The sequence below is a fragment of the Elephantulus edwardii genome, unplaced genomic scaffold, assembly GCF_000299155.1.
Source record: "Elephantulus edwardii isolate Elephantulus edwardi_28Jun2011 unplaced genomic scaffold, EleEdw1.0 scaffold00037, whole genome shotgun sequence".
Lineage (NCBI taxonomy): Eukaryota > Metazoa > Chordata > Mammalia > Macroscelidea > Macroscelididae > Elephantulus > Elephantulus edwardii.
Window position 1 is genome coordinate 13,579,345 of NW_006399787.1, and position 24,289 is coordinate 13,603,633.

General features: G+C 39.7%; 1 protein-coding gene across 2 annotated transcripts in view; it reads left to right on the forward strand.

The window, feature by feature from the left end:
• The window catches only part of DPF3 (D4, zinc and double PHD fingers, family 3), a 389,049-nt gene that overhangs the window by 217,180 nt on the left and 147,580 nt on the right, over positions 1 to 24,289 (forward strand). For both annotated transcript variants that reach the window (XM_006884717.1, XM_006884718.1), the window contains exon 4: positions 5,410 to 5,537. In XM_006884717.1, coding sequence (XP_006884779.1) covers positions 5,410 to 5,537 — 128 coding nt within the window. The remainder of the gene's footprint in view (positions 1 to 5,409; positions 5,538 to 24,289) is intronic.

Consider the following 24,289-nt stretch of genomic DNA (forward strand, 5'->3'; position numbering starts at 1 on the left):
AAATTCTGGATATAAGTCCCTTATCTGATATGTCATTACCAAATACTTTTTCCCAGTCTGTGGCTTCCCTTTTTACCCTGGTGGAGAAGGTTTTGAATGTGCACTGGTCATTCCTTTTAAAAGAAGTGTATCATCAGACAATCTTCCTCCTGGCCTGTCTTATCTGAAAACTCTACTGAAACCCACTATTGGTGTTTGAAGTACCAGTGTCATTACTTAAAGCGCTACAGCACCACGCAAGACTTCACAGTGTGAAAAAATGGACAGACAGGTGGTAGTGAAGTGTATTGCTTCGTTTAATTCTCCCACCAATACTATGAATATGATCATTGTCATGTCACATATTAGATGATAGGGGGTGAAATTCATAACTAGTTTATAGTCCTCCAATTAATAATGACAAAGTTTGTCATTGGGTTCCAGAACTGTTTGAAAACAAAACTTGTAGGAACCAATAATATATTCTCGAAATAATACAGCAGAAAAATTTTTGGGACCCTGGGAAATTTTCTAGATTCTTCTGTGTTTCAATTTCTTTGTCTGTAAATTTGAAGATTGCCAGCAAGCAATTATAGGTCCTTTCTGACTTTTGTCTGCCCATTTCACATTTTCATTTTGGTTCTATTTTCCTTCTTGATTCACGAGCCAGATGTGCCCCATCTGGCAAAATTTGGCTGAAAAGGATCAAGAGTGTGTGCTGAAATATGAGACAGCAGACTGGAAGAAGATTTAGAGGATAAGGAGGAGCGCTCAGTAGAAGAAGGAAAAGAGAAAGTTTATAATAAGTGAAAAATTCTGTATGAACTTTTTTTTTCTACTTTCATCTTTATCTTTTTTTTTAAAAAAAGAAATTTTATTTTCCTTTATTATCTTTTTTTTGTGTTTGTGTATCATCAAATTGGATCTGATTGGTACAGAAGGAGATTGCCTTCCTTCTCCACAAGAACATCTAATGGATTCGAACTGTGTACCTCTGAAATTGCAGCATAGCTTCTTGCCACTAGGCCACCAGAGCTCCCTAGTATGAACTTGATAAAGGTGCCAAAAGGAAAATTCTGTATGAACTTGATAAGACACATCACATGGAGATGTTCATAGGGGGGAAAGTATTCAGAACCACAATACTCACCTGTCTAGACTCAGCCTTTACTATAAAGATTGTGAAGAGTATCTTGGAATAAAATGAAAATGCAAGGTGGTTTGGAAAACAGATTTAAAGGGAGGGGCCCAAAGAAAGGCAGAGTGGAGTTTGGCCAGCCTAGAAAATGTCTAAATGGGTTGTAGAGGCAGATTGATGTCAAGGCCTGGTTTTGCCACTTCCCAGCTCTAAGATATTCTACATCTTCTAACCTTCCCTGTATTGCAGCATCTCATCTATAAAATAGGATAAAACCTATGCTCACATCTTTGGACGGTTATGGGGTTAAGGGGTATGTAGTAATAAGAGCCTCCACATTTTCTTCCTTTTTAAAAAAAAAAATTATACTATTTTATTTACAAAATTCAAAAACATTATTTTCCAGAACAGACTCTTCCAATTTCTCTCAACCCCCCCCACCCAGCAAATTGTACAGTTCCATGATGAGTGTTCACTCTGTGCTCGGCACGTACGCAAATGTACCAGTGCACCACCCGGGCCTCAACACGGGCCTGCCAACCGCTAATAAGAATGTAATGAGTTGTGCCTGTTGTTACGAACGTAACAGTGTCTTGAAAAGATCACTTGGCTGCACTTTCATCCTGCTCTGTTATTAACTAGCTGTGTAGCTTTTGGTGCAGTTGCTTAACTTCTCTGACTCTCGAGTGACTCATTCATAAAATGAGATTATTAAATTAGATCATCTGTAAGGCCCTTTTCAACTCTAAAATGCTGTGTGATTCTGAAAATAGGATTTATTTAGTGTTGAGAAGAGATACTAAAACATGTCTGATTATTATAAGTATGAGGGATGGTGATCAGCTGTTTCTCTTCTGACTGAGGACTGGACAGGAGGCAGCAAGCTCTAATTATTTTAGATTAGAAGTTTGGAAGATGTTAGATTTGTGAGAAAGAAGAATATGTCATTGGAGTAGACTGTGGCCCTGTGCACAGAGAAATCATTAAAAGATACAGTTGGCTTTTTTCTGACACTTAGGCCTTCCCTGATCCCTGACTCAAAAGCTGACCCCACCCTATTAGTCTATCATTTTTCATTTTTCCCTCCATAATACTTAAAGACAAATTGTAATTATATATATAATACATGCAATATTGCCTACTATAATATATGTTTTATCTATCTATCTATCTATCTATCTATCTATCTATCATCCATCCCTATCTTCAGGGTTTAATATCTCTTCCTTTGTATCATAAACTGTCTAAAGAGAGGACTCATCTTTCTTTGATTCACTTCCTGGGAGTCTAGTCCCAACAAAGCCATATTTCAATACTGATTGAATAGATAAATGGATGCATTTTGGAGGTAGATTTTTTTAGCTCTCAAGTTTCCTTTAAAATAACCTCAAATATCTCTCAGGAGGTATTAAATATTTTTTTCTCCTCCCTACTTTGATTTCTTGGAGGCTACTCATGTGTCATCATTTCTCCTCAGTTATTTGGAAAGGTCCCTGACAACACACTTGTCTAATGCAGGGCGTCTCCTTATCTCCTGACTGGCAGTGTCAAGGGGGTTTATTGTTGATCCAAGTTAGGTGGAATCATTGACAATTTCACTTGAAGACTTAGGTGTGCCTGATGTAGACAAAAGCCTTTTCAATCACTTGCTCTACATCTGAGAGCTGGACGATAAATAAGGGTGACAGAAGAATTGATGCCTTTGAATTGTGGTGTTGGAGAAGAGTAGTGAATGTCCCATGGACTGCCGAAAGAACAGAGATGTCTCAGAAAAAGTGCTCCAGAATGCTCCTTGCGAGCAAGGATGGCTTGAAGTTTTTTCCTCACATATTTTGGGCATGTTGCTAGGAGAGACTGTTCCTTGGACAGAGATATCATACTTGGAAAGGTGGAGGGTCAGTAAAAGAAGGGACAACCCTCCATCAGGTGTAACTGTAACAATGGGACTCGTGTGTCAGAGATGATGTAGATGGCACAGGATAGAAGATGGTTCAGATCTGTTGTTCAGAGGGTCGCTTTGAGTCATCCTCTACTTGACAGCACCTAACATTAACAGCCATCCCTGGACGTATGTTTGTTTAGACTTAATATGATGACCAAGTGTGTCTTTCTCATAGCTTGGTCATAGAGGTATAGGTGCAGTTCCATTTGCGTCCTTTGAATAAAGTCCCGTGGAGGCAGGAGGCACAGTACTGATTCTGTTCTATGTGCTACTCTGGATGTAGTCTCCTTCTTTTAGTGTTACACCATTCCCCAGGAAGACTTTATCAATGAGGCTCTTTTACTCACTGCTAGCTTCTAGTTGAAGTTGGCCGATGGAAGCTACCGGCAGGAAGACAGAGAATGGCAGCAGAGGAACGTGGGCTTTGCGTTTCCTTGCTGCTTGTTTGCATATTGACCACATATTGACCATAGTCCTCCCTGGGTTCTCTGTTGTGACCTTCTTGCCAGGTTCCTGGAAGCACTCTTGTCCTTGGAAGTGGAGTAATTGTGGCTCCCCACCATCTCTTCCCTGGGTTGCTTTAACAGTCTGTGTTGGTTCTTAGTCTTATCCACATCTCTGAAAATCGTCCTCTCACTGACTCTCCTCAGTTCTCCCATGGAAAGACAAATGGGAAACTTGCTTTTCTCTCTGTTTTGAAGGGACCACTACATCCTATTCTTTTACCCATTTTACTTGGTAGAGACCATGCATTTAATTGCCAGCATAGTGCTATGAAGTATAACTTTAAAAGAGTTGAGGGTGTGTATTTTGTAGTAACTAAAAATATGATTACTCCTTCTGAAGATTAAGTTCATTGCCATTGAGCTGATTCAGAATCATATACATCCCACCCCCTCCGCATGCTTCTGAGGTATTAAATCTTAACGTTCTGTGGACAGTGCTAGTCGAGCCTGAGAAACCACATGATGGTTCTACCCTCTCTTACAGGGTCACCATGTGTTGGAGTCAACTGGAGGTCACACAAGAACAATACTAGGACTTTCTGTTCTGTTTTTAATTTTTAAATTTAATTTTTTAAAAAATACATGTAAAATGTCCAAACCATTTGTGCATTAATGTCACTCATCATTTTATACAACAGCCACCACTATCTGTTTCCAAATTTTTCATCATTTAAAAACCCCTCTGTCTGGCTTGTGCAGTATCTGCTCATTTTTCCCTACCTGAGGCAGCCATGAGTAGATTTTGGTCTCTACATGTTTCATCATAGTTGGAAGAGTGGGATCTTACCTTTTATGCTTAACTTAGTTCACTCAGCCTACTGTTGTTGTTTTTTTAAGGTTAATCGATGTTGCAATGAGTATCAGAATTTATTTTCTCTTTATGGCTGAGTAATATTCCACTATATGTATGTATTTTCTTTATCCATTCATCTATTGATGAACACTTTGGTTACTTTCAACTTTGACTATTGCAAATACTCTGAACATTCTGTTTTCAATGGAAATCAAACCAAACCAACCAACCCTCAAACCCCCAAACCAAGAAGAAACTTGGAGGAAGGAGTTCAACTTTTCTTTGATATTTGTCATCGACAGAGCTGGCTCTGCTGTCACTGCTCTGCTGACTGGGACCAGCCTTGGTTGGCTGGTCTAACTCTTGATGCCTTCAGAATGAATACCCTGGTGGTGTGAGCAGATAGTGCATCTCTCATTCCCTACTCTGGGACTAGGCATTTCTACGCACGCACTCCTTCTCTTCCTTTGTCTTTAGAAGCCTCTGCTTCCCCTGTGAGTTGATTAAAACAGCCTTTCTGGAGCAGAGATAGTTTAAATGGAGTGAACCTGGGTGGGAAGCCAACATAGCTAAGGAGAGGTAATGAAGTTGTGAGACAAAGGTTGAGCTAGAGAAAATGTTCATAATTGAGGCCAACATTGGTCTATAGCATTAGAGCTTTCAAAGCGCCATAATGTTAGCACATAGGGTTAGTTAGACGTTTTGTTGTCCTGACTTAATAGATGCAAAAATGGATTCTGGGCTCCTGATGTGCCTTTTTCTGTGCCATATGCCCTGGAGACCAGGCTGTCTGACCCCACAGCCAGCTGGCACCCTTTCTGCTTTGCCTTCACTGTCTCTGAGGCTGTGGGCAAGGCGAGAATCTGCCTCCAGGTTTATGAACTGCAGAAAGAAATGTTGGATCCATTTCCAATGTTCCTGTTCTGTGGGAGAGAGAACAGCCACCTGCCTCCTACCCAGGGCTGCTGGTCTCTGCCTGACCTCATGGACCCTTCTTTTCACTCCTGCCGTCTCTCATGGCCTGACTCTTGCTCTTTGTGGTTGTTTTCAGAAGTGGAGCTGCCCCTCAAGAAGGATGGTTTTACCTCAGAGAGCACTACCCTGGAAGCCTTGCTCCGTGGTGAGGGGGTGGAGAAGAAGGTGGAGACCAGAGAGGAGGAAAACATCCAGGAAATACAGGTATTTCTGGTCTGCTGGGGCCCCCGGACCATTGCCACCATGTGTTTCTGGAACACCAGCGCCAGTTTTGGAATCTCTGCTCCACCTGTATTCGTGGTTCAGTTGCCTGCAAGCTGACAAGTTCATTTCTGTTTAAGATGACTCCTGGAAAAACTCATCTTTCTGTCTTTTCCTATTTCTTGATTTCCCTATGGATTAATTCCAGAAGTGTGTATGGAGCCTGTTGAGTGCAAGCCAAGTCTGGTGCGACTGTGATCAGCTAGATAGAACCACCTTTCATCTGGCCTTGGAGACTTGAGCTGTCCACCCCAGCTAGTCCCTTCCTTTCCTCATGTCCCAGGCCCCCTAAGACTTTAGTCCTTTCTATGCCTACACCCACCTATCCTTCAAGGCCAGCTTAGGTGTCACCCTCCAGGAAGGGCTGCTCGCTCCCTTCCATGTGTGATAGCAGTCCTAGAGCTCTCGTGATGCCAGACTATCCTTATGTCCTCCAGCTGTTCTCATTTTTTACCCTGAACCACCATTGTATAACACAAGTATTGTGTTAATATTACAATGATAGGGAGCTCGGGTGGCCTAGAGGTAAGGAGCTACACTGCCATCCTAAAGGCAGGTGGTTTGAATCCATGAGAAAAAGATAGACAATCTCCTCCTGTGTGTCTTCTGTCTCTGAAACCCACTGAAGGGTTTTTGGTTTATTTAATAAGCACCGCCAGTCTGTGAGTTCCAGACAATCAGGTTCACAGTACAGAGTCCTTTATCAGTAAAGAGGTGGGATAAATCAGTGAAGGGTCAGCTATGAGTCTTTTATGACTCAATGGTACTCAGTGGTACACAACAACAACATAAAAAATAATAATCTACTGGCCTTTGGAAGCAGGAAGTGGCCCTCTCTTCCTAAATAACATGCCTCTGGGAACGTGATGAACTTTGAGAAATGTCTGTATTTGTAGAGGGACTTCAGGCCTTTTGTTCATAGGGTCCCTATGAGTTATTCTTGACTCAAAGGCAATCAATAACAACAACAACAACAAGAACTGGCCTAGTGCTAAGAACTTGCACTGCCAACCCAAAGGCACGCAAGTGTGAATCCACCAGTTGCTCCACAGAGGAGGAAAGCCAATGATGAGTTAGTTCTGATTTGACAGTACATAACAACAACATTAAGTAATACCATATATACTATAACATACCATTTATACTATAATATTGTTGTTGTGTGCTGTTGAACTGGAACTGACCCATTGCTGACTGTCCAGAGAGAGTCAGAGACAATAAATTACATGGGAGGAGATTGTCCATCCTTCTCCCACAGAGCAGCTGATGGATTTGAACCTTGTTCCTTCAAAATTGAAGCACGGATTCTTACTATTAGGCCGCCAGAGCTCCCTAACATTAGTAGTCCTATATAAAATAGTGGGAGTAGGGGGTATCAGAACCATATTAAACTTGACGTGACCTTGATTGACATTATCTCTCAAGTCGGACCCTAACTCTAACCCTATCAAAGTGATGGTCATACATACCTATTATCCAACCTTTTTAACAACTCTGACCCAGATGTTCCTCCCATGTACTAGCTCATTTCCTGGGTTCAATAATCTATTGAATAGCCCCCCCCCCCCCATAAAGATCTTAAAGAACATATATAGAGTTAGCAATTTATTTAAGAAATAATAGCACAGGAAACAACTCAGAGGCAGGAAACATGCAAGCAGAAGCTTCCCTTTTTCAGTGCAAGGCATTGCTCTCAGCTATGCAGGCCTTCTCTTGGCCTTCTTGGCCAGGTGCTTCTTGGCCCTGCCATCTGTTACTGCTGGCTCTGCCACCGGGCCTCTTCTGGGCCTGTTGCTGTTTAATTGTTACAGCTTTTGACCCACTGCAGCTCCTGTAGGTGGTTCTGTGCCTCTTTCTTTCTCTGCTTCTTCTTTTCCCTTTGTTCTGCTTTTCCTGCTTCTGTCTCCAAAAACCTCTGTGGGACTGGCTGTTTAAATACACAGACTCCTAGTAAATTTCATGGCATGATACCTCCCACTAGAGCCATGAACTATCTGTAGGATGTATTAGATTACAATTCACTTAATCTATATAGTTTATTAACCATTTTCAGCAAGGGGGCTATTAATCACAGGGCCGGCTGCAGCCCAGGGCCAGGCAGAAAGTATTAAACCATAGCTGTTTACAGCTTACCCAGGAAATGCCAATCAATATGGAAAAAAGTAACAAACCCTCTGGGATGAAGAACCAGGGCTATGGATTAGGTTTAACATCTCTTGAGCTGTTTTTCTAATGAACCAAGGCAAAAGTTCACATAAAGGAATTTATTGCACTATAATTATTTAACATTAAAATTTAAATGAGTATTTAATAGAATAAACATGTGAGAAGTCAATGTTTACTATTACCACTAAATAATATTAATATTAGCTTGAATACTAAGTTTTAATAAAATCTTATTAATAACTTTTTTGGTTTACTTAATAATCACCACCAGTCTGAGTTCCAGGCACTCATGTTCACAGAACCGAGTCCTGTATAAGTAAGGAGGTGGGATAAATCAATGATTCTGTTCTTCTGTCTTAGTGTGTCAGGGTGAACTGTCCAGGATTTTCTATTTAGTTGCCATAGCATGGTTTCTGTTTTTGTTCCTTTATCTACTTTCCATGGCTAAGTCTTAGTTAAGATCCTCATTAACTGTAACCTTTGGCTTAGAGACCCGGGAGTCATTTGGACTCCCCTTCCCCCTTCTCTTGGACCCAGTGTCTGATTTACCCAGAATCCTGTTGATTTAACCATCAAAGTAGATCTGGATTTTTTTCTCTGCACATCACTCACTACAGCCTTGATCCAAGGCCCTCTCATCTCTTGTTTGAATTGTTGTAATCACCTTTTAAACATGGTCCCTGCTCGTGCTTGAGAGTGAGCCTTGTAAAGTAAGATCTTGTCATTCCTGTGCTCAAATCTTGGCTCTGGTTCCCTCGGAGTAAAAGTGCAGGCTCCCTTCCCTAAATCAGACTTAGGTCTTCACTTGTTTCCTTGTTCGTGCTGTGGTAGACGTTGTTGTTAGGTGCCGTGGAGTCACTTCCAACTCAGAGCAGCCCATGGGCAGCAGGACAAAGCACTGCCTGCTCCTCCTGTGTCCTTCTCATAATCCCCGCTGTCTTTGAGTCCATTGTTTCCGTTTCTGTCAATTTATCTTATTGAGGGTCTTCTTTGTTTATTGCTCATCTATTTTTGCCAAGCCTGCTGTCCTTCTCTAGGAATTTGTCCTTTCAGACATATGAAGCCTCACCCTTCTCACTTCTGAGGAGCGTTTTGGCTGTGCTTCCATGATAAACTTACTTGTTCTTATGGCATTCCATGGTATATTTAGTACTCTTTGGCAACATCATAATTCCAAGACATCATTTTTCTTGCACACAGGGCAACTGGAAATACAGTAACTTGGACCAGCCACATTTTAGTCTTCAAAGTGACATTTTTGCGTTTTGGTTTTTTTTTTTAAAAATATGATACTGAAATCTTTTACAGAGTTTTCCCAGTGGTAGATATTATTTGATTTTTTGACTTCTTCTGCCAGGGATGTTGATTGTGGATCGAGGTGGAATGAAGGGTTTGATAATGTCCATCTTTTCTTCATTTTTTTAAAAATTTTATTAATTTTAATGAACATTTACAGAGATTTGGGGTTTTCATTCATTCATTGTTGCATTATTTTCTCTACCCTCCTCCCCAGTTCATTCTTTCCCCCCCCCCCCTTGAAAGTCTGTTTTAATTGTCCAGTTGCTACAGTGATTGTCAAAGCCAGTTCTGATTAATCTCCTTTGTCAGTGTGTCCTTTGCCATTCCCTATCACTCCTCCTTGAGAGAGACTTCACCCTGATTCATAAGGAAAAGGGGACAGCGTATTCTCTTAGCTACTTCCTGCTGTAAAGGGACGCTGTAGGTTTCAGGCTTTTCTTCATTTTTAATGATGTTACTTATTAATATCTTTATGAAGACTTGGTTTTCTTTATAAATGATTTGAGTTTGCTTTAAGAAAACTCATCTGCAATCCTATTGCTTCATTCTTGCTCTCGTATAGTCCAGCTTCTCACATTATTTGTTCCAAATTTACCAAACTCTTTTTTTGCTGTTTCTACAACACTCTTGGGTAGCTCTTCTGGTGGTTTAGTGGAAAGAAATTTGCTTTCACACCAAAGGCACTTGTCTCAAAGGCACCAGCTGCTCCATGGGAGAGCCAGTCTCATCCCCTGCAAATTACTGCCTCTGAAAACCTGCTGCAGGGGCAGCTCTGAGTTGGTTCCAACTTGACAGCACATAACAACAGCAACAATAAAATGCTCTTGGCACACTCTTGCCTTAATGCTTTTCTCTGACTGCTTCCTCTGTGTCATTGATTGAGTTGTGTCCCCTCCTAAAATATGTCTGTATTATGATGTAATGTGGAAGTTATGTAACAAGCCTCCATGATCTGATAAAACAAATGGTTGTAAAGGGGTTAAGGGTTGGTGACAATACCTCAGCATGACCTAGTAAGAAAGTCTGGAAGCAGAGTACATCATTTGAACCCATTTTCCTGGCCTGGGAAACTTCTGGCACTAGGAGTCATAGAGAGAAAGCTTTCCCCTAGAGCCAGCACTCTACATTTGGATGTTTAGCCTCATATAACTCAGTGGGCTCTGGTGGCCTATTGGAAAAGGAGCTGCACTGCCAACCCAAAGGCATAAGGTTCAAATCCAGTAGCTGCTTCATGGGGAAAAGATGAGCAATCTCCTCTTATACAATTTATTGCCTTTGGAAACAGCTCTGAGTCATCCCAACTCAATAGCACATAGCATTAACAACAGCCTCATAAACTGTAATAGGATCAACTTCTGTTTGTGAAAGCCATCTGCTTACAGTATCTCTGATAACATTAATACCTAAGACACTTCCTGGAAGGTCTTTTTCTCTGTCTCTTACTTTCTTCTTTTTTTTTTTCTATGAGTCGCAGGCGACTCGACGGCACATAACAACAACAATAACAACTTACTTTCTTCAAGATTTTGCTTTCATTTGCTACTCTGTGAAGTGTTCTCTGCTCACAGCCTGTTCCCTACCACCACCCAGTCCTCCTCCTTCCTCTAGCACTACTGATTTCCCATTTTCCTCAGAACTTTTACTACTGTCTAACATACTATGTAATGCACTTATTCGTGATGTTTTGTTTTCTTCCATTAAGTATAAGCTCCTCAAGGATAAGGGTCCTTATATGTTTTACATTCTAATATCTCTGACACATATGGTTAACCAGTTGCCATCAAGTTGTATTTGACTTGTGTCAACCCCATGTGTGTCTGAGAATTACACTTCATGAAGTTTTCAGTGGCTGATAAATTTGGAAAGTAGATCACTAAGCCCTTCTTCCAAGGTGCCTGTGGATGGACATGAACTTTCAACCTTAGAGTTACAAGTAAGTACACTGTCTGCTTACACTACTGGGCAGCACCATAGTAGATACCCAATAAGGTGTTGTTGAATGCATGTGTGAATGCCCTGTGCTTAGTCCTTTCTGATCTGTTTCAACATTTCCTAATTTGTTACCTGAGATTTTATTGTAAATAGAAGCTCTGTTTGTGCTATTCTCTTGCTAAAAAAATTGAGGGACATTTTCTTTTTCCTATTAAATCTGTTTTATAAAAATGATGGCCTACACTTTCCTGGGCTATGCTTCTAAACTTATGTTCAGGCTTATTTTTTTACCATCCTTGACTCCCTCTCTCCTTCCACTCAGCGAGACTGAATGCACAACGGTCTTTCTTCATAACCACGCTAGAGCCTTTACCTGGTATGCCTTTTCTTCTCTCTCCACGCTTAGAAATTCCACCTGTTAGGCTCAGCCCCCAAACCCGCATGCAACTTTTGATCTCCTCGCAGCTTGTTGTTATGTGCCATCAAGTCACCCATAACTCAAAGAAACCCTAGGTACAATAGCTCTGAAACCTGTCCTATACTGAGCCAATCTCACTATCTCCTACACACCTACCCCTATTACCCTAATGACTGTGCAATCCATCTCATCTGGGGTCTTCCTTTCCTGCATTGTCCCTCTACCCTTCCAAGCATGATGTCCCTTTCTAAGGACTGGTCCCTCCTGGAAACATGCTAAAAATGGAGCTTCAAAATCTTAGCCCACAGACAGTAAGTTAGTTTCACCCTCTCCAGGACAGACCTGTTGTTTCTCTTGGCTGTCCATGGTATGTTCAATACTGTACCACAACACAAAGGCATCGATTCTTCTTCTGTCATCGTTATTCATCGTACAGCTTTCTTGCATAGCAAGTATTTTTTTAAGACCGTGGCCTGTATCAGGCTCACCTTAGTCTCTAGACTGACATCTTTGCACTTCAGTACTCTGGAGAGATCCCTGACAGCCGACTTTCCTAATCCAGTTCATCTTTTGATTTCCTGGCTGTTGATTCCAAGAGTATTGATTGTGGACCAGAGCAAGCTGAAATTGTTAGCAATCTCAATCTTTTCTCCCTCTATCATGGTGCTGCCAATTGGCCCAGTGGTGAAAATCTTTGTTTTTTTGATGTTGCGCTTCAATCCATATTGAAGATTGTAGTCCTTGACCTTCTGCTACAGATGCTTCAGGTCTTCTACACTTTCAAGAAGCAAGGTTGTGGCACCTGCATAACACAGGTTGTTGATGAGTCTTTCTTGGATTCTGATGCTGCATTCCTCCTCATAAAGATCAGCCTCTCAAATGATCTGTTCCATATATAGATTGAAAAGATATGGAGACAGGATACATCCCTGGAACACTCCTTTCTGATGATGAACCATGCAATGCTTCTTTGCTTTGTTCTGATAACTGCCTCCTGGTCCAAGTATAGGTTTCACGTAAGTGTGATCAAATGTTCTGGGATTTCCATTCTTCTCAAAAGTAGCCACAATTTGTTGTGATCCACACAATCAAATGTCTTTGTGTAGTCAATGAAACACAGATAGACATTCTTCTGTTACTCTTTACTTTCAGCTGTTAAGATCCATCTGACATTGGCAAGAATGTCCCTAGTGCCTTAGCTTCTTCTAAACCCAGCCTGTACTTCTGATAGTTCTCTATTGATGTACTTTTGGAGATTCTTCAGCAAGATTTTACTTGTGTGTCATATTAGTGATATTGTTCCATAATTTCCACACTCTGTTGGATCACTCTTTTTTAGAATGGCAATAAATATGGCTCTCTTCCAGTCAGCTTGCCAGGTAGCTGTCCTTCAGATTTCTTGGCACAACTTGGTGAGTATGTCTAGGGCGGCATCTGTTTGCTGAAGTATATCAATTGGTATTTCATCAATTCCTGGGACTTTTTTTTGCCAGTTCCTCAGAACAGCTTGAACTTCCTCCCTCATCACTGTTATCTCTGGGCCATACACTGTTTCATTAAATTCTTCTGTGCCAGCCATTTCTTTTTGGTACAGTGCCTCTGTGTATTCCTCCCATCTTCTTTTGACATCGTGGATAATTCAATATTCTGCCCTAGCATCTTTAAGTATTGCAACACAAAGCTTGAATTTGTTCTTTAGTTCCTTCAGCTTAAGAAATGATGATAAAACCGGAATGACATGGGGTTTGGGGGGCAGGGAAACTAAGAAAAATGGGGATAAATAATGTACACTGCACTGAAACAGATGAGGGACAGAAATGTTTAAAAGGAATATATGATTAGGTATTATTTACATGACCACATTCCTGGATAAGAGGTGCATAACAATGTGGACTTGGGGTGAGGAAGGAGGACATCGTACAACAATGAAAGAATTTCTTAAAAGAGAAAAGTGAGGGAGCTCTGGTTGCCTAGTGGTAAAACGCTGCGTTGCAATCCCAAAGGCATGTGGTTCAAATCCAGCAGATGCTCTCTCTGCTGGAGAAGGAGAGGCAATCTCCTCCTGTGCTAGTCCAATCCGATTCCACGGTACACAACAAGAAAAAGAGGACAAAGTGAATTGGAATTGAGTAGGGAGGAAAATGTGCAACAATGAATGCATGGAAATCAAGTTTTCTGCAAATTTTCATTAAAATATCAATTATAATATCCCCAATGTAAGCCAAAGGCAAGTTGTGTTCAGAACATGGAGCTACCATCTTCTGTGCTAGACATTGACATTAGAACCATAAAACCAGAGAGTTTATATGTTTTCATTTTTATTAAGATAAAGTGCATGTGCAGTATTTAGTAAATATATTTGTTTAGTTATTTCTTCAACTGAGGTGGTTTTTTTTCCCTTAAAAAAACCCTGATGTAAGTATACAGCCAAAGGAGATAAACCATTTCAACAATTTCTCCAAGTATAGTTCAGTGACACTGGTTATATTCTTCAAATTATGCTATCATTCTCATTATCCTTTTCCAAATTTTTCTACCACCAAAGACTGAGTAATCTGCTACTATAAAGATTATGGCCTAGAACACTTTATGGGGAGCAGTTCCACTTTGTTGGATGAGATAACTGTGAGTTGAAAATTGATTGTTGGCATCATCACCACTACCACCTTTTTTCATCAGTCAAAAAGAAAACTTAAGAGAATAGTTTTGGTTTAAGATTTGAAGTTTGAAAATTGTCTCAGGGCAATAGTTTTTGGAGCTTATCCAACCTCGATGACTTTACAAAGCTGGATTCTACTGGGAATGTGACATTCTCTTCTGCACATACCTCCCCTTTTTACAATTATTCTTCTGTAGAACCTCAACCAAAGCTACTTGAATGCCTCCTCAGAATAGATACTATTCTAGGTGCTGAAGAAACATAGAGACAATGAGAGAGAGGTTTATTTTCTTAATTCATGGACGTTATATTCTAGTGTGACACAAAGATAGAGTAAAAGCAAGCAAAATGCAAATCAGAATGAATTCTATGAAAAGCAAAAGCAGGGATTGAGGAGTCATTATAAAAGGAGGGATAGATTTTAAGTAGTGCTCTAATGGAGTTATGGACCTTATTTAAGTCCAATGGGGAGAGAAGGTCCCAGCAATGCAGAAATCCGAGGGAAATGCTTCTGATACAGAGAAATAGAAGGCTTTGGGTTAGCTCAGAGCTTGCCATGTTGAAAAAACCAACAGACATCTGTGTGGTCTGAGCCGAGTCCTGGATGGAGTTGCGAAGATGGGGAGGGGCTAGACCATGCAGGACTCATAGCTGTCAAACAGGCTTTTTTCAGGAAGTCACTGAAGGATTTGAATGTAGACAGTGAATTTATGTTTCTTAAAGTTTTCTCTGGCTGTTCCACGGAGAAGAATGGATGTGGGGCCAACAGTGGAAGGAAAGGAATAAGTTATGGTGGTGGTTTTTGTTTTGTTTTGGTTTGGTTTTTTCTTCAGTATTCCAAGCCAAGAGACAATGGAGTTTTTATTGTTGAGTTCTTCGGTTGTTTGCTGTCCAGTGAGAACCGACTCATAGCTAACCCTCCAGTGGATTTTCAGAGGCAGTAAAATCATGTGAGAGGTGGTTACCCATCCTTCTCCTGGGAAGCAGCTGGTGGATTTGAACCTCGGTACCTTTGAAAGGAATCCTCCCCATTTCTTTTAACACAACCACAAACCATTGTCATCATCACTATGAAAATGGTTTAGAATAACAGAGTAAAAAGTTGTTTTACAGTGATTTCTCACCTAATGTTGCTGGGCAAGGAATGCAAATTGTGTCTGTAATTTAATCCCCCACCCCTGTCCTTCACTTCAAATACAGGACCCGCTCTTTTTCTTGAACTCTGAGTCTGAGTTCTGCTCATTAAGAACCCCTGGCTCCTCCTCAGTTAAGTAGAAAAGCTACTGCATTATAGTAACTGCAAGCACATTGAGCAAGCTGCTGTCACCATTGAGCCCTGAAGCACAGACGAGAGATTTTAAGACACAGGGAAGCAGATGGGAAGAGGGAGGGATAAACCTCTGGGACAAGTCAACTTCCTCCTGGATATTAAGACCATGTGTCACTTCTGGGCTAGATGAGCTGCCTTTACTTTTCTTCAATTTCCTGCTTGAAGTCCTTATTGAGAGTAAAATAAGAGTGGAGTTAAAGTTGCACTGAAATACCAGAGCCCAGCACCATGAAAATGAAGTTGCTGGCAACCTACCATGATCAAATGACTTTAAAACCTAGAGAATTTGTAAGACGGCTAGATGAACAGCAATACGCTCAATTAGTTACACCACACATTCCAACAAGTTAAAAGAACAGTTGCTTTCAAGTCAACTTTGATTTTTCAGAAATAGATCAATAAAGCCTTTCCTTTGTGCTGCCTCTGAGTGGGCTCAAACCACCAACATTTTGGTTAAAAGCCAAGCATATGTTAATTGTCGGTAACACCTTGGGGCTTCTCATGATTACATCTCATTTTATCACTGAATATCTCAGAGCATTTGACTTGTCTTTACCTCACTTAACCTTTTCTACTGTTCCTATCTTCAAATCAGAAAGCTGAGAGGATAAGTTATAAGAAGAGAAGCTAGGAAGCTTGCTCTGAACCGGGGCCAAAGTTACCTAGCTGTTGGCTGGAGGTTATTTCCGACCATCTGTTAGCTGGCTGAAGTTGGCCCGGAGACCCCTAAGTGTTGTCAGCTGAAACCTTTCCAACAGATCTAGTAGAGAATCCATAAAAGAATTTGTTAGACTGATTTTGAGTTTTTTGGGGGAGGAAATTGGATGACAGTGTTTTCCTGATCCTCATGGTTGGAGCAAGTAGCTTTGACAAGAAGGGCTGCTGGGAAAGATAATTGGCTAACTCATTCCTGGGCTTTGAAGATTGACACTGTCCAGAGGTTTCTGGAACAGTGATGAGGCCATTAACTGTCAGTGCAGTGCACGCTACTTATGAACAGTCTTGATAGTTCATGTGATTTTCATACCATCAGTAGTGGGGTGGGGGCTATTTTCCTGTATAACTTTTCCCTCCCTTTTTTTCCAGACTCATCTTATGCCACTCCCTCTTGAACCTCTGCATTCTAATTGCATTGGCCTCTTTCTGCTCCTTGTTCTTCTTCTCTGATGCTCTCCTGTACCTGAAATCTTTTCCCACCCTTCTTCTACTCTCCTCCTGTTCTAAGGGTACTCTACTAATCTATCAGATTTCAACTTCTTAAGAATCTCTTCAGGTAAAGCTTACTTTACTCTAAGATTAAGTTAAATCCCCTTCTAACACATTCTCGTAGCACCTTGAACTTTCTTGTCACTGTTCCCCTCTCCTTTATGTTTTATTTATTTTGTTATTGTTCTTAAGAATAAACTGAAAATTCCAGCAATTCAACGATTTTTACATGTACATTTTAGTGACATTATTACATTCTCCGGGTTGTGTAACCATTCCCTCCTCATGTGAGCTGTTCTTTATTAGAATAAACTCATTGCCTTCTGAGGTTCCTATTAAGTTTTGTGAGTTACTGTTGTCAACTTGGTCTATAGTTAAAGAGATTTTTTTTTAAATTTTTTATTATTTTTTTTACAATTTTTTGTGTGAGTGTACCGTCAAATCAGATCTGACTGGTACAGGAGGAGATTGTCCCTCCTTCCCTGGCAGAGCATCTGGTATATTTGAACCATGCGCCTCTGGGATTGTAGTTGCAGTTCCTTGCCACTAGGCCACCAGAGCTCCCCCAGTTAAAGAGATTAATGCTCTGATTATCAGGGCTGTGAAAAGAGAGAGGGGAGTAAAAACTAACAAATTGGGCAAGCCAGAAGGCAATATATAAGAAAATGTTTTCAAACATTCTAATTAATTATATTAATTAATTGTAATTAATGTTATAAAATGTGTATGCATGATTGAATGAATATCCCAGTATGATTTGTAAACTTCTACTCCAAAAAAGTTAAAGAGAGTAAAAAGAGCATAATGCTTATGGCATATCATTTTGCTAGTTAAGGTAAACTGGCTGCTTAATTATGAGAAGACTTCAGGGAACATTTATTTAAGACCTAAAATTACCCAAGGCAATAATTTCCAGGGTTCATCCAGCCTCCATGGCTCCAGAAAATCTCAAGTTTAGGAGAGTTTGAAATTCTATTTTGGTTTTGTACTGCTCTGTAGACATTTTTTTTTCAATCAAAATGTTCAATAATAGTAGCAAGACACCTTCCGGTCTCATGACAAAGGAGGAGGCTTTTCATAGATGCAATTAATGTTTGTTTGCACAAATAATATGTGTTTCATACATTTTCTACTAATCATCTAACCATCTCACATATTTGCTTCCAATGTATGTGTTATATATATATGTATGTAGATGTGCAGAAACCCAACTGGTAGACACATATTTCATGTCTTCTACTTGTTTCTGACTCTTTCCTTTGATGACTAGATACTAATTGTGCCTTAGATGGTCACTTGTAATTTGTTAGGACGCCAGGCACTGTGTAATGAATTAGGAGAGAGAACAAAAGCACTAAACATAGTAATAGGCCAGTTAACTGGGATGTCCCTTGAATCTCTGATACCTGATCCAAGCCATGGTTTTTACAATTACTTCTTATGCATCTGGAACTTGGATAATGATAGAGGAAGAATCAGTTCCTTTAAACTGTGTTGTTGGAGAAGAGTAGTGACTTTCCCATGGACTGCCAAAAGAACAAACAAAGTCTGCCCTGGAAGCAGTTCAACCAAGGTGTTCCTCAGAGATAAGGATGGTGAAACTTTAAATTCACGTACTTTGTGCATGTTGTCAGGAGATGTCAATCCTTGGGAAAAGTTACCATGCTGGGAAAAGTGGGCTCAAGCTTAGATGGTGAGAATGGCATAAGAGAGGGCAGAGTTCAGATCTGTTGTCTTTAGAGTCACTGAATTGTCGCCTTGATGGCACCTAACAACAACAACATCAACAACCTTCCAACAAGGAACCTAAATCCTTTGATGTATTTCCTTGTCCATAAGGACTCTGAGTAGCTAATCTTTTTTTGGTGAGAGAGGGAAGTTGTAAATATATCTATCGCTCAACTTATTGACAGTAATTACAATAATCAGTTGTACATCCTTGGCCTTAATCGATGCACATTTTCCATGGTTGTTAACCTCCTGCCCCTGGTAATCAATAATAGGTTTTGGTCCCTGTTCATTGGCCTTTCTTTATCTTTTATATGAGGTCATACAATATTTGCCCTTTTGTGATTGGCTTTTTTGATCAGTATAATACCTTCAAGCTCCATTCCTACTGTAGCATGTACTAAGAATTTATCTTTCATACTGTAGCATTCCACTGTTTATGTGTGCCACATTTTGCTCTGGTAGCTCAGTGATAAGGTGTTGCACCACCAACCCAAATGTACACTGCTTCAAACTCATTAGCTGTTCTGCAGGAGAAAGATGCACAATTTCCTCCTTTCGAGTGATTGCCTCTGAAAACCTGCTAGAAGGTCAGTTATGTATGGGTGGGTTTAGATTCATAACAACAATGCAACAACAATTCTTTTGTTACTAGGAATTTAGATAGTTTCCACATTTTGGCCACTGTGAAATAGTGCTATAATGAACAATGATACAAAACCTTGTTTTTCAAATCTTTTTTTTTAAATTAGAATTTTAGTGAAAGTTTATATAAAGGATGAAGTTCTTATTCATTCATTAATAAACACTTTTCTCCCTCCCCTCCCCAGTTTATTTTGTAATGCATCTCTTGTTTCAGATTGTCAGTTGCCATACACAAGATGTCTAATCATCCATTCTCTTCAGAGAATCCCTCTCTTCCCTCCATTCAGTTTAGTATTCATTATCTAGCCATTCTTTTCCTGCTATCCATTCTCTCATGTCCATCCTATTTTTATAATAGTGGTACTATGCAATATTTATCCTTTTGTGACTGAAATACTTCACTCAACATGATGTCTTCCCAACTCATTTATATTGTGCAGTGTTTTACACAATCTTTGCTTTTCAGTGCTTTGTAATGTCCCATTGTGTGGAAGTGCCACAGTTTTCCCTATCTTTTTGTTTATTGACAGACACTTGGGCTACTTCCATCTCTTTACTATTGTGGATAATGCTGCAATTCACATGGATGTGCATACATCTATCTGCATCAAAGCTCTGATTTCTTTAGAATATATTCCCAGTAGTAGAATAGTTGGGTCAAATGCTATTTCTATTTTCAACTTTTTTGAGAAAGCATCAAAATACTTTCAGTAGTGATTGTAGCATTTTATATTCCCACCAGCAGTGAATGAGATTTCCACTCTCTCCACAACCTTGCTAGCATTTGTTGTTGGCTGCCCTATTGAATTTTATATCTTGTGCCGTTTTGTGATTGGTTTGTTTGCCTTTTTCTTGTTATGGTGCTGGAGTATTCTGTAAATTTTAGAAGTGAGTCCCTTATCAGATATAGCGTTGCTGAATATTTTTATCTCAGGCTTCCTTTTTGCTCTGTGGAAGGAGTTTATTGATTTTGCATTTGTTTGTTGTTACGTGCCATTGAGTCGAGTCTGACTCAGATTGACCCTATGTACAATACCTCTGAAACTTCAACCAGTCTCACTGTCTCTTACAAACCTACCCCCCATTATCTCAGTTACTATGTCAATCCATCTCATACTGTCCCTCCTGCCTTCTAAGCATGATGTCTTTCTCCACGGACTGGTCCCTCCTGGCAAAATGCCCAAAGTATGTGAGATAGAGATTCAAAATCCTTGTCTCCAAGGAGAAACTTGTCTTCCCCTTCTCCAGGACAGACTTGTTTGGTCTTTTGGCAATCCATAACATGCTTGATACTCTTCTCCAGTACCAGAACTGAAAGGCATCAATTCTTTCATCCTTATTCATGATCTAGTTTTTCTGATGTATAGTAAGTAATTGAAAGACCACGGCCTGGACCAGGCACACCTTAGTCTCTAGATCAAATGCTCTTTAGCACTCTGGATAGGTCCCTGACAGCAGATCTTCCCAGTGCAATCCATCTTTTGATTTCCTGACTGCTGGTGCTGGTGTTGATTGTGGAGCCGAGTAAGCTAAAATTGTTAACAATCTCAATCTCTTATCCATCTATCATAGTGTTGTCAATTGTCCCAGTGATGAGAATCTTTGTTTTCTTGATGTCGAGCTTCAGTTCATAGTGGAGACTATAATCTTCGACCTTCCACAATAGACGCTGCAGATCCTCCTCAGTATCAGCAAGCAAGGTTTTGTCATCTGCATAGTGCAGGTTGTTGATTTTTTAAAAGGGTCCCATTTGTCTATATTATTATCATCCAGATGTAGGTTTTTCATTATGCTTGGTATTTCTTTTATGCAATAGAATAGCACTTTTAGAATTATTTGTAGTTCTATTTAGATGAACTTGATAGTCTTTGGTTTAACTTCTAAGTCCTTGATCCACCTTGATTTGGTTTTTGTGTGTTGTGTGAAATATGAGTTTTGCTTCAATTTTCTGCAGATGGTTTTCCAGTTTTGTTAGCACCACTTGTTAAAGAGGCTATCATTTCCCCACTTAATTGATTTTGTCTCCTTGTCAAAGATCAGTTGACCATGGCTAGGTGAGTTGATTTTGTGTCTGTTCCTGTACCAGTACCATGCTGTCTTGATTACTAAGAGTATGTACTAGGATCTGAGAGACAGTGATGCCTCCTACTTTGTTTTTCTTTTTCAGTAGTGCTTTGCTTATTCAAGATCTCTTTCCATTCCTGACAAAATTGGAAATTGCCATTTCCATGTTGTTGAAGAATGGAATTGGTATCTTTATTGGGACTGCATTGAACTTGTACAGTGCTTTTAGTAGAATTGTCATTTCACAGGGAACTCTGGTGGCCTAGTGGCAAGAAGCTGTGCTGCAATCCTGAAGGCGTATGTTTTGAGTCCACTAGAGGTTCTGCTGTAGAAAAGAGGGGCAATCTCCACCTGTACCAATCAGATCCGATTTGACAGTGTACACACACACACACACACACACACACACACACACACACAAATTGTCATTTCACAATATTGAGTCTTCCTATCACAAACATGATATATTCTTTCATTTTTCTAGGTCTCTTTTTGTTTCTGGCAGTAATGTTTTGTAATTTTCGTCATATAGATCTTTTGTGCCTCTAGTTAGATTTGTTCTTAAGTAAGCCATCTTGGGATTAGGTGCTGTAATTGATATTATTTTTCTTTTTCCCTTTTCTGTGTTCTCTTTGTTACTGTAGAGAAGTCCAGGTGATTTTATGGTATGTTGATTTTGTGTCCTACTACTTTGTTGAATTGGTCAACCATGTCCAACATTTTTCTTGTTGAATCTTTAGGGTTTTCTGAGTATATTATCATCTTACCTACATTTAGACATACTTTTCCTCCTCATTGCCAGTTTGGATGCCTCTTACTTCTTTCCTTATTGCTCTTTCAAAGACATCTAATAATATATTGAATAGGTGTAGTGATAGTGGGCATCCTTACCTGGTACCTGTTTTCAAGGGGAGTGCTATTAATCTTTTTTTCTATTGAGAATGTTGTCTCTTGGTTTTGTATATTTACTTTTTTACTATGTTGAGGAATTTCCCGTCAATTCCTGTTTTGTTGAGTGTTTTAATCAAGAAAGGGATTTTGTCAAAGGTTTTTTCTGTATCAATTGATAGGAGCAGGTGGTTCTTGGTTTTTTCCTTTGTTAATGTGATGAGTTTATATGAATTGTTTTTCTGATGTTGAATCATCCTTGCATACCTGTTTATGTATCCCACTTGGTCATAATGAATTATTTTGTGTTATACTTTTGGATTCTATTGGCAGGTATTTTGTTGAGGATTTCTGGGTCTATGTACATTATTTATTTTGGTAGTGTCTTTACCTGGCTTTATTATCAGGTTTAGATTTTGTTCATATAATGAGCCTGAGAGTATTTCTTCTTTTTCTGTTTTCTGAAATACTTTATATAGAACTGACAACAACTCTTCTCTGAATGTTTGATAAAATTGTTGGTAAAGCCATCTGGTCCACAGTTCTTTTTTTTTTTTAAAGGGTTGGTTTTTTTTTTAATGACTTACTCAATTTCCTCTTTTGTGACGGGGTCTGTCCTAGTATCCTACTTCAGTCTGTGCCACTTTGGGTGAGTTGTGCGTTCCTAAACATTTGTCCATTTTCTCTAGGTATTCATATTTGTTTGAATATAATTTTTCATAAATTCCATCATTAACTTTTTATTTCAGTTGAGTCTGTTATGACATCACCTTTTATTTCTTATTTACAATATTTGTATCTTCTCCTTTGCTAGCTTTGCCAGTGTTTTGTCAATTTTATCAACCCTTTTGAAGAATGAACTCCTGATCTTGTTGATAGTTTCAATTGTTTTAGTGTTTTCTATTCCATTTATTTCTGCCCTAATTTTTCAATTTTGTTTCTTTTAAAGATTGTCAAATTTTCTTGCTGGTTCCCTCCCCCCTTTTTATTGGAATATTAGGTTAAATAATTGTTGTGTTTGGTTATTGCTATCAGTTAGCCTTTAAGTACTGCTTTTGCTGTATCACCGAGGTTTTGGTGAGTTATGTTTCAAGAAACTTTTTTATATCACTTCTTTATTTCTCTTATTACCCACTCATGCTCAAGCAGGGTGTTTTTTAGCTTTCTAGGTGCATGGGATTCCCTCCCTTTATTCTCTTGTTGATTTCTAATTTTATAACATTTAAGCTTGCTGTGTGACCTAAAATATAATTTATTCTGGAGAATATTCTATGCCTGCTCTAAAAGAATGCATAATGAGCTTTTTTTAGGAGATGAAACAATCTTGACTGCTGAAACTGAGGAGGACCTGAAGTACTTGCTGCAGAAGGTCAAGGACTGCAGCCTTAAATATAGACTGAAGCTCAACATCAAGAAAACAAAGATTCTCACAACTGGGCCTATTGACAGCATCATGATAGACAGTAAAGAGACTGAGATTGTGAAGAGCTGCAGTTTCCTTAGCTCCACCATCAATACTCTTGGTATCAGCAGCCAAGAAATCAAAAGATGAATTGGATTGGGCGTTGGGAAAGTGTGCTGTCAGGGACCTATCCAGAGTACTGAAGAGCAATAATGTCAGTCTGGAGACTAAAGTCTGCCTGATCCAGGCCATGGTCTTTGCAATCATGTACTATGTGTCTGAAAGCTGGACAATAACTAGGGATGATTGAAGGAAAACTGATGCCTTTGAGCTGTGATGCTGGAGAATAGTATTGCATATACCATGGATTGCCAGAAGAAAAACGCAGTTTGTCTTAGAGAGGGTGAAACCAGGCTGTTCCTTGAAGGCAAGGACTCTGAAGCTTTGTCTGATATACTTTGGGTATGTTGCAAGGAGGGACCAGTCCTTGGAGAGGGGCATCATGTTTGGGAGGGTGGAAGGACAGTGCAGAAGAGGGAGACCCTTGATGAGATGAACTGATTCAGTGACTGAGGTAATGGGAGTAGGTGTGTCAGAGATAGGTTGGCACCTAGAGCAGGGTTCAGAGCTGTTGTACATAGGGTCACTATGAGTCACAAGTGACTTGATAGCACATAACAACAACAACAACAACAACAACAACATATCTATGAGGCCGAGTTGCCTGATTATATAGTTTAATTCTTCAGCATCTTTGTTGAGTTTCTTTCTGCTTGTCCTATATTTCCTTGAGAGTGATGTATTTTTTTTTTATTATTATTAAATTTTATTTGTTTCAATGAACATTCACAGGGATTCTGGGCTTTCACTCCTTCATTGCCGCACCATTCTCTCCACCCTCCTCCCCAGTTTGTTCTTCTTCCCCGCCATCTGAATGTCTGTTTTAATCGTCCAATTG